The sequence below is a fragment of the Phacochoerus africanus genome, chromosome 16 (assembly GCF_016906955.1).
Source record: "Phacochoerus africanus isolate WHEZ1 chromosome 16, ROS_Pafr_v1, whole genome shotgun sequence".
Lineage (NCBI taxonomy): Eukaryota > Metazoa > Chordata > Mammalia > Artiodactyla > Suidae > Phacochoerus > Phacochoerus africanus.
In genome coordinates this window covers 55,308,615-55,321,409 of record NC_062559.1, presented here as the reverse complement: position 1 = coordinate 55,321,409, position 12,795 = coordinate 55,308,615, and the positions used below count along the sequence as shown (strand labels likewise).

The 12,795-nt window shown below is 45.3% G+C and overlaps 1 protein-coding gene across 3 annotated transcripts in view; it reads right to left on the bottom strand.

Moving 5' to 3' along the window:
* VPS41 (VPS41 subunit of HOPS complex) overlaps positions 1-12,795 on the bottom strand; it is a 165,496-nt gene that overhangs the window by 107,330 nt on the left and 45,371 nt on the right. For 2 of the 3 annotated variants that reach the window (XM_047763542.1, XM_047763540.1), the window contains exon 4: positions 10,337-10,414. The exons of the other annotated variant lie outside the window; for it this stretch is intronic. In XM_047763542.1, the coding sequence (XP_047619498.1) occupies positions 10,337-10,414 (78 nt within the window). The remainder of the gene's footprint in view (positions 1-10,336; positions 10,415-12,795) is intronic. 3 annotated transcript variants of the gene reach the window in all.

The window sequence follows — 12,795 nt, the reverse complement described above, 5'->3', positions numbered from 1 at the left end:
TCAGGATGAAAAAGCTAAAGAGAAGCGGAGGCTTCCTTAAGGCAATCATTTTCCCGTGGTATTAACTGTATCTTAGAAAGTTCAAACGAACATTCAAGAGCTGTGTCTTCTTATGCGGTTTTAAAGGTGACCCCACCTCTCTAAGATGTAATAACTACGTTGATATGACCCTCTTGGAGGGATAATCCAGCTCTGACCAGAAGCTGCTGTATCCGCAGATGCGGGAAAACGTTTATCAAGAGCAGTTCATTCCAATTTGAGAAAGAACTGGGATTTTTTAAAAGTTGCACAGTTTTCCACTCTGAACAAACCGAAGTGGCAGCAGTGAGATGTGGCATAGCTGCAAACATGGTACATGTAAACTCGGCCATGATAATGTGGCTGGAATGTGCCTCATTCCGGAAACAACTACTGATCATCTCTTATAAATTTATCCCTTCAAAAGTACAGCCTTTTCCACAGAAATAGAAAAAAAAAAATCTAAAATTCCAATGGAATCACAAAAGACCCCGAATAGCCAAGCAATCTTGAGAAAGAAAGACCTGGAGGCATCACACTTCTGACTTCAAGCTATGCTACAAACCTACAGCAATCAGAAGAGTATGGCTACTGGCATGAAAACAGACACAGAGACGCATGGAACAGAACCAATACACCCACACATGTAAGCTCACCTAGTGTTTGATAAGGAAGCCAAACATACTCAATGGGGAGAAGACGGTCTCGTCAATAAATGCGGGAAAAGCAGACAGTCACATGCACAAGAATGAAACTGGACCCCATCTGACAGCACAGACAAAAATTAACTCAAAATGGATCACTTAAAGATAAACCTGAAACTCTCAAACTCTTGTAAGAAAACAAAGGGGAAAGCTCCCTAACTTGAGTCTTGGCAATGACATTTTGAACGACGTATCAAAAGCACAAGTAATAAAACGAAAAATCAACAAGTAGGACTATGTCAAGCTAAACATCTTCCATGCAGCAAAAGAGACAATCGGCAACATGAAAAGACAATACAAAGAATGAAAGAAAATAACCGATAAGGGGTTAATGCCCCCAATAGGTAAGGAACTCAGACACTTCAAGAGCAAAGAACAACTTGATTAAAAAATGCGCAGAGGACTTGACTCTACATTTCTCCAAAGATGACATACGAAAGACCAGCAGCACGTGCCGAGGTGCTCAGCATCACCAGGCATCAGGGAAACAAATCACAACCACGGTGAGCTACCACCGCGCACCTGCTGAAATGACTTACCTCAAAGACGAGAAAGAAGCGTTGGCCAGGCTGTGGAGAAAAAGGACCCTGTGCATTGCTGGTGGGCATGTGGACTGGTGCCGCCACCAGGGAGAAGATACGGGGAGTCCTCAAAAGAGGAAAAATGGACCGCCTCCAAGATCCAGCACTTCCACTCCCGGATAAGTATCCAGAGGAAGCGAAATCAGGATCTCAAAGAGGCACCTGCACGTCCACAGTCATTTCCACATCATTCACAACAGCCGGGACCTGCGGGTGACCCAAGCGTCCACTGACGAATGAAAAAAGAAAACGTACCGTGTGCTTATACAGAACATTATTCACCCGTGAAAAGGAAGGAAACCCTGCCTTTTTCAACAACACGGATGGGCCTTCTGGACATTATACTAAGTCAAATCAGTCCGAAAGACAAAGACAAATACTGTGTAATCTCACTTTGGCAACGAGACAGAATGGGGGTGGCAGGGGCTCGTGGGGAGAGGTGCCTCAGAGAGCAGCAACTTTCAGCTCTGCGGCCGCGCCAGGGGTCAGAGGTACGGCACGGTGACTGGAGTTGGCAACCCTGCACCGTCCACGCGGAGGTTACTGTGAGAGCAGGGCTTTAGTGTCCTCCTCATGACGGCATCAACGGCGAAACGGTAATTACGTGAGCGGAGACTGCGTTAGCCAGTCTGACGGTGGTAAACATCTCACAGCGCGTGTGTGTGTTCAAAGCATCGCACATCATGCATTACGTCCGTGAGCTAGAAAAAAAAGTCACATCGGAAAATGCTGCTGATATGTGGGATCTCAAAAAATGATACGAATAAACATACTGAAAAAATAGAGCAGGCCCACAGACACAGAAAACAAACCCTGGTTACCAATGGGGGGGGGGGACAAATTGGGAGTCTGGGATGAACAGGCAGGTGCACAGGGCTGTGTGTGAAACAGGTAAAGGAGAACCCACCACCTACAGCCCGGGGAACACATTCAGCATCTTGGGATAACCCACAAGGACGCGTGTGTATATCGACAGTATGTTTACACTGTCAACACGTACCCCCTCGGCCACTTCGCGGTACACCTGAGACAAACGCAATCGTGGACGTCCACTCCACTTCAACAGAAAATACCACCTGTTTATATAAAGCTGGTACCTAATTGAAAATTACTTATCTGAATAACTTTTATGTTAAATACTGAGCACAACATACCAATATTGTTATTTTAATAACACGAAACAATTACATGTCTGTTATTTCAGGTGAGGCCTGCTGTACGCCTAACACGAGAATTCAAAAACACTCCCCCAATATCAGATGGTTCGTCTCACAGCGATTGGGAACTAGCTCTAGTGCCTCCGGTGGCTCTGCGGTTCATCACATCTTTCCCTTGATGCTGCAAAACGCACGTGAATGACACGAAATGATTACTTTAGGGTATGGAGTCCACTGTCTACACTTATCACCACGCAGGCTTCCTGTTCTGTCCATTTCACAAGAAAAACACGGTTTAAGAGGAAAAAATATTTTTACTAAGTATCTCTAATCCTCCACCAAAATTTAACTTCCATTCTAATGATCAAATAAACAAAGCACCTTATTAGACAACGAATTCCTTGACTTAAACTCTAACCAAAATCTTGAAAATAGTCCAAGCAAAATAAAAATCATCTGGGAAAAAGAATGGAAATAAGTTCTGAGGCGGAGTCACCTTGTTTGGAAAAAAAGAATTTTCTCAATCCATAGTCATCGCTGTTTTTAGGTTAACACTCGAGTTTTAAGTTTTCTGCCTTTATAAGACTGCTTGTGAATCAAACAGCCCTTGCCATTCTCAAAGTCATTCGGAAGTACTTTTTTTTTAACTGTTGAAAGTATCCTGCAATGAAGGAAAACCGAAACACATAAGAACCTGAGACCTGCCAGTCAGTCTTAGACAGACAGCACAGACACCGGCACATTTGGGCCAACAAGGCGCCACTTGGACACAACATCAAAAGATACATGCCATGCGTCCCACACCTGGAATTGCACACTGTGGATGGGAGTTGCTTCAGGTTGAAAGACAAGTACCATGCAGCCAACAGCAGAGCAGGGTTCTCTGTTCAAGAGTATATGGCTTGTGTCCTGAGCTCCGCTCCACGGGTTCTTTCAATGAACAGCCTTCCCGCACTAATCTGGCTACATTCTGAAGGAAGCCCAAAGCACTGGGCTCTTCAGGGTCCTGACGACCGCCGGGTACCCGGCTTCACCCGCAGAGAGATGGTCACGCCCATATCGTCCCCCATACCGCACACAGGATCATCCCGTGGAGGAAAGAAAGGTGCGAAACCCTGCTTATCTGGAAAGCAGTCCAGGTATGTGGACGTTTACAGACCCGCAACCACTCCTTCAGCCAGGTGCCATCAACCTCTCACTATTCACCAGCTTCCTGCCGAGCACTGAGGATGTAGAGAGAAGCGCTACGCAGAAACCGCCCTCAGGAAGCGTATGTTCTGGAGAGAATGGCAAGATGCAAATAATCTCAACAGAAGTACTGTATGTTCCGGAAGTGGAAGTGACAGGCAGAAGATGGCTGAACCGCGTGAAGGACGAGAGGGTTTGTGTCTATTAAAGATGCCACCGAAGACGCTTAAAGGAGCACTCAATTTTCAGGGCTCTACTGGCCGAGAGAGAGAGAGAGAAGATAAGCATTTCTTTTGCTGGAACATAGAAAATAAAGATGGGCGACCCTCTAAACAACATTTATACATCAATACAAGAGAAAAGAGGAGCTGAATTATATTAGAGATGAATTCCTCGAAGCCACAGAGAGCAGAAAAGGTCTAGGGATGGAATCCAAAAGACGACTGAGCCCCAAATCTCAGAGAGAGAAATGAAACCGTGGCCGCTCCTGGCAGGATCCAGCGCCCAAACCATCTTGGTAAAACTTCAGTGAGGGCAAAAACGCATAGCTTGTGAGGAAGGCAGAATGAACCAGAAGAGAAGGCAGAAGAGTGAGTGGGCAGGGAATACAAAACCAAAGCAGTTCAAGCCCAGGGTCCCTCAAATTTCCTGACTCGGCACCTTTTTACGGTCGGAGTTTATCTTAAAAACCTGCCGAGAATCACCGAATAAAGGGCTTACTTTCCAAAGGTAGGAGTTAAGGTTCTGCTATCCATGTAAACATGCTGAATTATGAATCCCATGGGGAGCCGAGGGTTGAATAATACACGGAAGAGCAGAGCTCTGACTCCCAGAGGCCTTCCTGAGAGGCTACGTAATGACAGCAAAGAGCCCGTTTCACAGGGGTTTTTCCAGACGCTATTATCAGTCAACACGCCTACTGGGCACCAAAAAGAGGAAGAGGGGACAGTTACAGCAGGAGACACGACCCCTGCCCTCCAAAGCCTTGGATACCAACTAGGAACATGAGGCCCGAACTGGTGAGGACCTAGCACCGCAAGTGAGACGGCAATAAATTCAGGAGCTCGGAGAAAGGAGACGACACCTGAGGACGAGCATGCCACAGGAAGAACGGGGCTTGAATGGAAGAAGGGCATTCTCGAAACCCCGCGATTAACAGGTTGGAACGAGCATGTCCACGTCCATACTCAGAAGATGGGGCGTGGGTCAGAACGAGTGGGCAAGGGAGAAACCAAACCCAAGACTGGGATCCTGGGATGCTCGGCCAAGAGTAGGACCGGACCTGGGAAGGCGGGAGGAGCTGTCCAGGGTTCCAAGAGACACGGCGACGGGAGGCGGGGGTGGGGAAGATGAGTAGAAACAGAGAGGCCTGTTAGGAGGCTGTGGAAACACTGCGGCGTGAGCTAGTTTTCAGAGAAGTCTGGGTTTTTCATGCTACACCACTGTACGGAAGGACCAAAGATCAGCAGTGAGGAACTGAGCGTGTTCGTTTAATCCCAAATCAAAGGGGGAGGGAGTGGGGTGGACTGGGAATTTGGAGTTTATAGATGCCAACTGTTGCCTTGAGAGTGGATAAGCCATGAGATCCTGCTGCTATCATAGCACTGGCACTATGTCTGGTCACTTGTGATGGAGCAGGATCATGTGAGAAAAAGGCATGTATACATGTTTGTGTGACTGGGTCCCCTTGCTGTACAGTAGAAAATTGACAGAACACTGTAAACCAGCTATAGTGGAAAAAATAAAAATGATGAAAATAAAAAAAAAAAAACAAGAAATCTCAATAGACTTTGCTATCATAAATGCAAGAATTCTAAATGCTTCTTCAAGAGAGACTGTTTTTAAGCTTTGTGCCTGTCTCAATATAAAATGCCCAATAAGGCCCTGCTCTGTTTAATTTTGTTTTCCTGCCCTTCTTACAGGTATTTGTCGTAGGTCTCCTGCCACGGCTCCCCGGTGGCCCGACTTCGTCGTTTTCTCTTTCTAGCAGAGAAGGAACACACACAATGGTAAAGAGTGGAAGTCTGCTTGGGAAGGAGAGCTCCTGGCTTCCCTCCAGCACACTCCTAAAAGACTAATGCTCCGAAATAACTCGCCCATTGCTTAAAGCAAGAACTCCTAACGAGTAAGCCACGCGGTGACAGGCTTTAGGCAAGGGGAGGCTAGGAAAGAGAGCGTCACTACAGGGACTAAGGACGCCACACGGGCACTTAAGCGGAATCTGAGACCCTCTAAGGCTTTTGAAGTCATGTGTCACAGACTGTGTAAGCAGTTAAGACAACCGTTATTCAGGAGGAATACAGCCTCATCTATATGCAAGAAGGCAATTTTCTTAGCAACTTGAGCCCCTTTACATGAGAAGCTAGGCCTATTTTAATTTCATTCTGTGATTCAAGTAAAATTGAACTTTATCAATTAAATCTGAACATAAAGTTATACCTAGGAAAAAACTTTAAAAAACACATGTGGAGTTCCCATCGTGGCGCAGTGGTTAACGAATCCGACTAGGAGCCATTAGGTTGTGGGTCTGATCCCTGGCCTTGCTCAGTGGGTTGAGGATCTGGTGTGTTGCTGTGAGCTGTGGTGTAGGTTGCAGACTCAACTCGGATCCTGCTCTGATTGGACCCCTAGTCTGGGAACCTCCATATGCCGTGGGAGCGGCCCAAGAAATGGCAAAAAGACCAAAAAAACAAACAAACCAAAAAAACCCCACAAACAAACAAACAAACAAACAACCCATGTGTAGCTAAAGCATTTTAATGAACGTATATTCTGAAGAGCCCTCACGCGTACTGAAATCAGACTATCAACATGCAAAAGAGACCATCTCTCTGGTGGTTCCACTTTTGAGCAACAGAAGAGCAGTCACAGACGGCTGAGTGGCACCAAATCCTTTTTATTAACTCTTATAATGTAATTGTAGCAGAACATACAGCTGTCCAAATAATCTTAGTGGCATGATTCATTTATATAAAGATCTCAGAACAAGATACCAACCTAGAAAGGTGCTGGCATTTAGAAGTGAGTAGAGGAAAGGGCTGCTTCAACAGACAAAGGATAAATTGAGCACTGCTCCAGGTCAAAGAGACGGACACGTGCATAGGTATTTCCGTTCGTGTGTGTCCGCTGCTGAGGTATAACCTGTGCAGAATAACATGCACGCATCTCCAGTGTGCGGTCCAGGATTGTCACAAGTGTGTGTACCTGGGAGGCTGTCAGGTCAGTGACGGTCATGAGTGTCTCAGAACACTCTCCCTGAGCTCGTCACCCGGCCTCCATCGCCGTGCTTGCATCTTGCCTTCTCCCAACCATCGCGTAAAAGGAATCACACGACGCGTGCACATGCGCGTCTGGCTTCTCTGGCTGAACATGGACACAGTGAGAGTCGCCCGTGTTTGCTGCATGAACCGACAGTTTAGAAAGAACAAGCTAATCACTAAGAATAGACCACATTTGTCCATCCCTCTGCTACTGACGAACAGCTGGGTTGTTTCGAGCTTGCGGCGATTACAAATTAAGCCACTGTTAATACTCTTCTCCCCGCACATGTGTTCTGTGGACACAGGCACTGCGTTCCGTTTCCTTGACTATACACCTACGAGCAGAACTGGTAGGTCATTAGGAAGCATATGCTTAGCTTTCGTGGCCTCTGCTTAACAGGATTTCTCTTGAAATAGTAATGGAAAAATAATATTCTTCAACATGCAGAATGACTGGTTTAGTTATTTCTTCGTCTATATCATATAAAGTTATACAGCGTCCAGTGCAGTATTCCATCCCAACACACAGAGCAGAATCATCTGAGAAACCTTTTAGAAATAAAGACTCCTCTGTGTCCCCACCCTCTGCCAAATAAGACCCTATGATAGGTGGGGATTTTTAGCTACTGCTTCATGACTTTACTGTTGCAAAATCGAAAACCGTAAGTGCAATGAATGAGCTGAAGAGACACTTTTGGGGAAAACTGTTTAAATGCTTTGCAAAAGAAGGTATTACTTTAATTTTTTTTCCATCGAAGTGGGTTTGACTTGCACCGTTGTGAGCATCTCTGCTGTACAACCAAGCCACGCAGTTAGACCCGCACCCGCACCCTTCTCCTCCGATTCTCCGCCCACGCAGACTGTCTCGGAATCCGGGTCAGCGTTCTCTGCGCTCTACCGCGGGTCCCGGCTGGCCAGTCCCTCCGCACACCTCAGTGTGCACATGCCAACCCCAACCTCCTATCAAGTTTTAATTTATTCAAGTTATTTTGACCCAGAAGTAAAAACTAAAGTCAGACGTGTTTCCTGATTTTTGTTAATATGTTTCGCTATCCCTGAACGTCTAATGACAAAACCTGTTCTTGACTGAATATGGCCATTGCTACGCCCAAAGAAAATCTGCAAATTCACAGTGTTTTTAGAATTGAAAACATTATTTTTTTTAAAGAAGAATGATACATCGCTCCCACTCAAAGCAACCACATAATCAGAAACAGGAAAATAAAATAATAAAGGCAAAAAACTCATCTGAGCTGAGAAGCTGAAGATTAAGGCTCCTTGCAAAAGATAATGACATTCTGAAATCTGTCACCTCAAAGTCAGATACCTACAATGTAAGGGTCATGAAGGCACAGGGCCTCGTAATAAGGCTTCTCCAGAGCACACCATTGAATTTCTGTGTGAGATAAACAAACAGCACCAAACCAGCTTCCTCCCCTGCCAAAAAACAAGTGCAAGGCTAAAACGAACTTAATATTCAAGCATGTCATACAGGCAGGACTGAAACAAAAAAAGAACCGGAAATTACATGGAAAAGGATATAGCACACACCTGACTTGAAACGGACGTCAGAGAAGAGACAACTGAAGGCATTTACCAAGTCACACGGCCATTAGCCTACCTGGATGACTGACTGGGTGAACAAAGACGTGAGTAAATGCCTACCGTGCTTCTCCCGGTTTCTCTTCCGGCCCTGGAACCAGCAGTGTCTGCCCTGTGGACCTTAGCCATCAGGCAATTTCTATACAATATTAAAAAGACTTACTTAGAAGCAGAATGTAATAGAATCATTGAACTGGAGCCAGACATTTCAGAGACCATCCAAGCAAGCCCCTTTTTTCAAACGTGACGAGATATGGGCACCACCACAAAAAAAAAAAAAAAAAAAAAAAAAGAGCTCTGCCCATGGAGTTCCCGCTGCAGGGAAATGGGATCAGCAGCCTCTGGAGAGCAGTGGGATACAGGTTCGGGCCCCGGCCCTGCGCAGTGGGTTTAGGATCCGGCGCTGTGGCAGCTGAGGTTTAGGTCACAACTGCAGCTCGGATCTGATCCCCGGCCTGGGAACTCCATGCGTCGAGGGGCAGCCAAAAAAGGAAAAGAAAAGGAAAGCTCTGCCCAGCGCCGGCTCCCGTTTTCATGGATGGCAATGGGAAGAACAAACACTTACTACATCATCAAAATAGGTGCCCTGTGCCCAGGAGGGGGAAGCGGGAGGGCCAACGGTATATTCCTTTTTGTCTGAAAGGGCCTCGAAGCCCAACGAGAACCCGCCCTTTGCCTGACGGATCCGTGTGAGGAGAGCGCATAATTCCCTTCCCGGATTAGTCCACAGATCCCAAGGAGTCTGGCCTCATTCTGTGGTTCTGTCTCTTTTAAGCCAAACAAAGCAACCTGGTACCTTTCACACACAACGTGTCAGCTTTAGAGACTGCAGAGTCTCCTTTGTAAACGACACCAATTCCTCGTGATGGGTCTTTCAACACGTCCTGAGGCTTTCTTCAAAATAGGGCCGTCTGTTCCCCCAAAGGATCACTTTTTTCCTCCCCAAAGGTTCACATCTACACAACCACGGATACCTGACACTTTCAAGGCACATCTTGAACACCAAAAGCAAGCTTCCAATTCACCATTTTCTTCATTCTCGGTGATCCCAAACCACGATGAAGGAAATAGAAAGCCTGGCTCTTCTCTTTCAATCAATATAACCCCTTAAGAGTCCGCGCCTCAAAACATTCACATAAAATATGAGCTTTATATATTCAGAAGAGAGAAACTGAACAAGAAGGGTTTTTGATCGATTTCCATTACATTTGGCATCTGGAGACGACGACGCGGGGTCACACTTTGAGGGGCCACACCCCTATCGAGTATGCACGTCAGCGACATTAGTCACCAAGGGAGGCGGAATGTTTTAACAACAGTGCGCCTAGACATTGCCCTCTGTGACCACACACGCACACAGAGAACTATCTTAAGTGCTCCACGTAAAGCCAAGTGGGTGGCTATAATAACTAAAGAATTGTAATCAAACAGATGTATAAAAATAAAATTTTTAAAGTTCATATGAGATACCCAGGGACACCATAATGTATATTAATATAAAAAATATACAAAAATAGAATCTTAAAAGAAGTTCATGTATAAAGATAGCCAGGGAAACTATATTATATACAATATATAAATCACATGTATTTACATATAAACACACACTCACACACACACACACACACACACACCTCTTTCTTTACGAGTTCACCTTTTTTAGCACAGGCTCATAAAGTTCAGAGTTACAAAACCTACAAATCAGCACTCTGATTTAATTGATAATGATCCTTTCTTTAGGTTCTTAAAACAAACTGCTAAAACAAATAAAGTACACATTCTTGCAGGAAACTTAGCTCGCAGGGTATTCAGTACTGTGTACTTACTACGTCGAACCTCTGAGTGATGTCCCCCTGCACGTCCAGCAGATACACTTTGCCGTAATGTGTGCCCAGGGCCAAGAACTGCAAGAAGATCAGAGGCGGCCGTTACCACACAAGTAGTAATGAAACCACGTGCAAGGTCAAGGCTCCTAAGGAGCCTGGATCTGCGTCACTTACTCAGATAGGCAGTCCTTCCAGAAGCCTTGTTCCCAGCTTTGAGGAAATAACAGCGCAGGCCTCCATCACGGTGACGGCGCGAGCCCGCTGCCCGGTGACTCCCGGGGGACCCTCGTCTACTCACAGCTGGAGGTGGGGATGTGGTCTACACACCACGCCTGACAGACTGAGGCCACGAATTAAGATGCAGCTAGGAAAGCACGGCCACCGACGGCCGAACTCAGCGTCCGAGAAGGAGATGGTTAGGAACCGCCGTCTAGCGTGCGGCAAATGTGCAAATCTGTGCACTCTTTTAGGTTCAACACACACAGCTACACACACACAACACGAGTATTCTTTCTTAGAAAGGAAAATCCATGCCACGTTGAGAGATGAAAAAATACAGATGTACTCAGACTGCTGTGATCATGGGACACGTCTGTAAGTAAATGTATGACGTTAAGTGTCAGTGTTTATTTCTAAATGCAAAAAAAAAAAAAAAAAAACCCTTTCTGGCACCTAAATAACTGTTGAGCTGCATATTCATTTTAGGACGAAGACTAGTCAGTCAGTCCTACTGTTTCTTTAATTCTCTGAACGAACCCTAAACAAATGAGGAGAAACGTCTACCTGATAGGACACGAGAGTTCTCTTCCTTCTCCTTTCTCCAAGCATTACTCAAATAGTTCCAAATTCTCTATTTTGTTACATGTGAGCATGCTGCATCGCAACCTATAACGAAATGCTCAAATTTACAGGCACTGCTAAGCGTTTCAGTCAAGCAGCACAATCTTTAAAGAATAACCTTACAGAAACTCAAGATTTGAAAGGATTTATCGAAATGGAATTGCTGAAAATGAAATTTCAGATCAGGCACTTAAAATATGACGCTCCATTAAAGAGGAGTCGCAAAGAGGAAACGCAGGGGCTCATCAGAAATTCAGCCCCTGCAATGCCTTTCACTCCTGCAAGGTTGCCTTTTTTCAGGAAGAAAAAAGTCCCCCGGGTAAAAAAATCAATACTGGTTAATAAAACATCAGGTGTGCAGACATAACTAGGTGTGACGATCCCGCCGCACGGCCTGCCTGGATGCACCAGGTGCCAGGCCGATTACTCATCCAGGGCAGACAGCGAGCCTCGTGCAAACAGGATGCCGGGGTCCTGGAAGGCGAAGGAAGGGGAAGGGGCAATTCTGGGGGGAAATTAGTCTGAATATTTAAACCAAACAGGGATGTTGCCTCCAAAGCAAAAGAACACTCTAAGCAGCAGGGGAGGACCCAGATGGTTGTGAATTGTCTCCACAGTGAGACTCCGACAACATCCAAGCAGAAAGACACTGCCGAATACTAGCTGCAAACAAACAATGCTCCGCTTGATCCTGAGGCCGTCCACGCCGCAAGAGTGGGTCTTAAGAGCTCACTGCGCCCGAGTACGCGGCTGTATTGACCTTCCTCATAAATACTGCATTTCGTTGGTTAGAAGACTAAGGGGTTTGGGTCCTGAAAAGGCGTTAATGCTGGATCACCTCTGTGAAGGCCACTCTTGAACTTCCGATCACATTCACTCCATCAAAGTTTTACGGTTCTACTCGGAGTACTTCACCCCAATTCACTTCCTTCCCTTTCTTCCCCTCAAAACTACGTTTCATCCACTTAATATTGAACATAGGAAGGAAACGTAAACTAATTATTTCGATTTTACACTTTCAACCTAGAACTACAATTACTTTAGAATATCTTTGAAAAACAAACGCAAAGGTTTTTATGACAATCTACCTTTTGCTTTGGAAAACAGTTCATCATTTAGATTAATTATTGCTGCTCCCTTTCAGACATAAATAACTTTATGTGTTCTTAAAACATCAAATTGGATAAGGCAATTGCACAGCTCTTAAAAATTTTTACTTAACTACCCAAACTATTAATGAGTCACACTTTCACTTGCTAGTGCTTTCGACTACTTAAAAGACAAGGACAAGGGCAAAACTGGCCACAGACCACACACAAATACAAAAATCTTTAACTATGACTCTCCTTCCAGAAATTAACAACTTTGTGCTTCTGTCGCTACTGAGCTTTTTTTCTTTTTTCCCTTTTAATCTGAGAGCGCTTCAAGCCCAGCGTGGGCAGAGAATAAGAACAATTTAATTAGCCCCTTTCCTGTTTAAATACAGAAACTTGACTCGTTCTATAAACTATCATTTGGGCATCCAATCCTTCTGAACCACCCACTAGCATAACTGGACTTTTTGTAAGTAAACAAGTAGCTCAGTGGAAACGAATCCGACTAGGAATCATGAGGTTGCG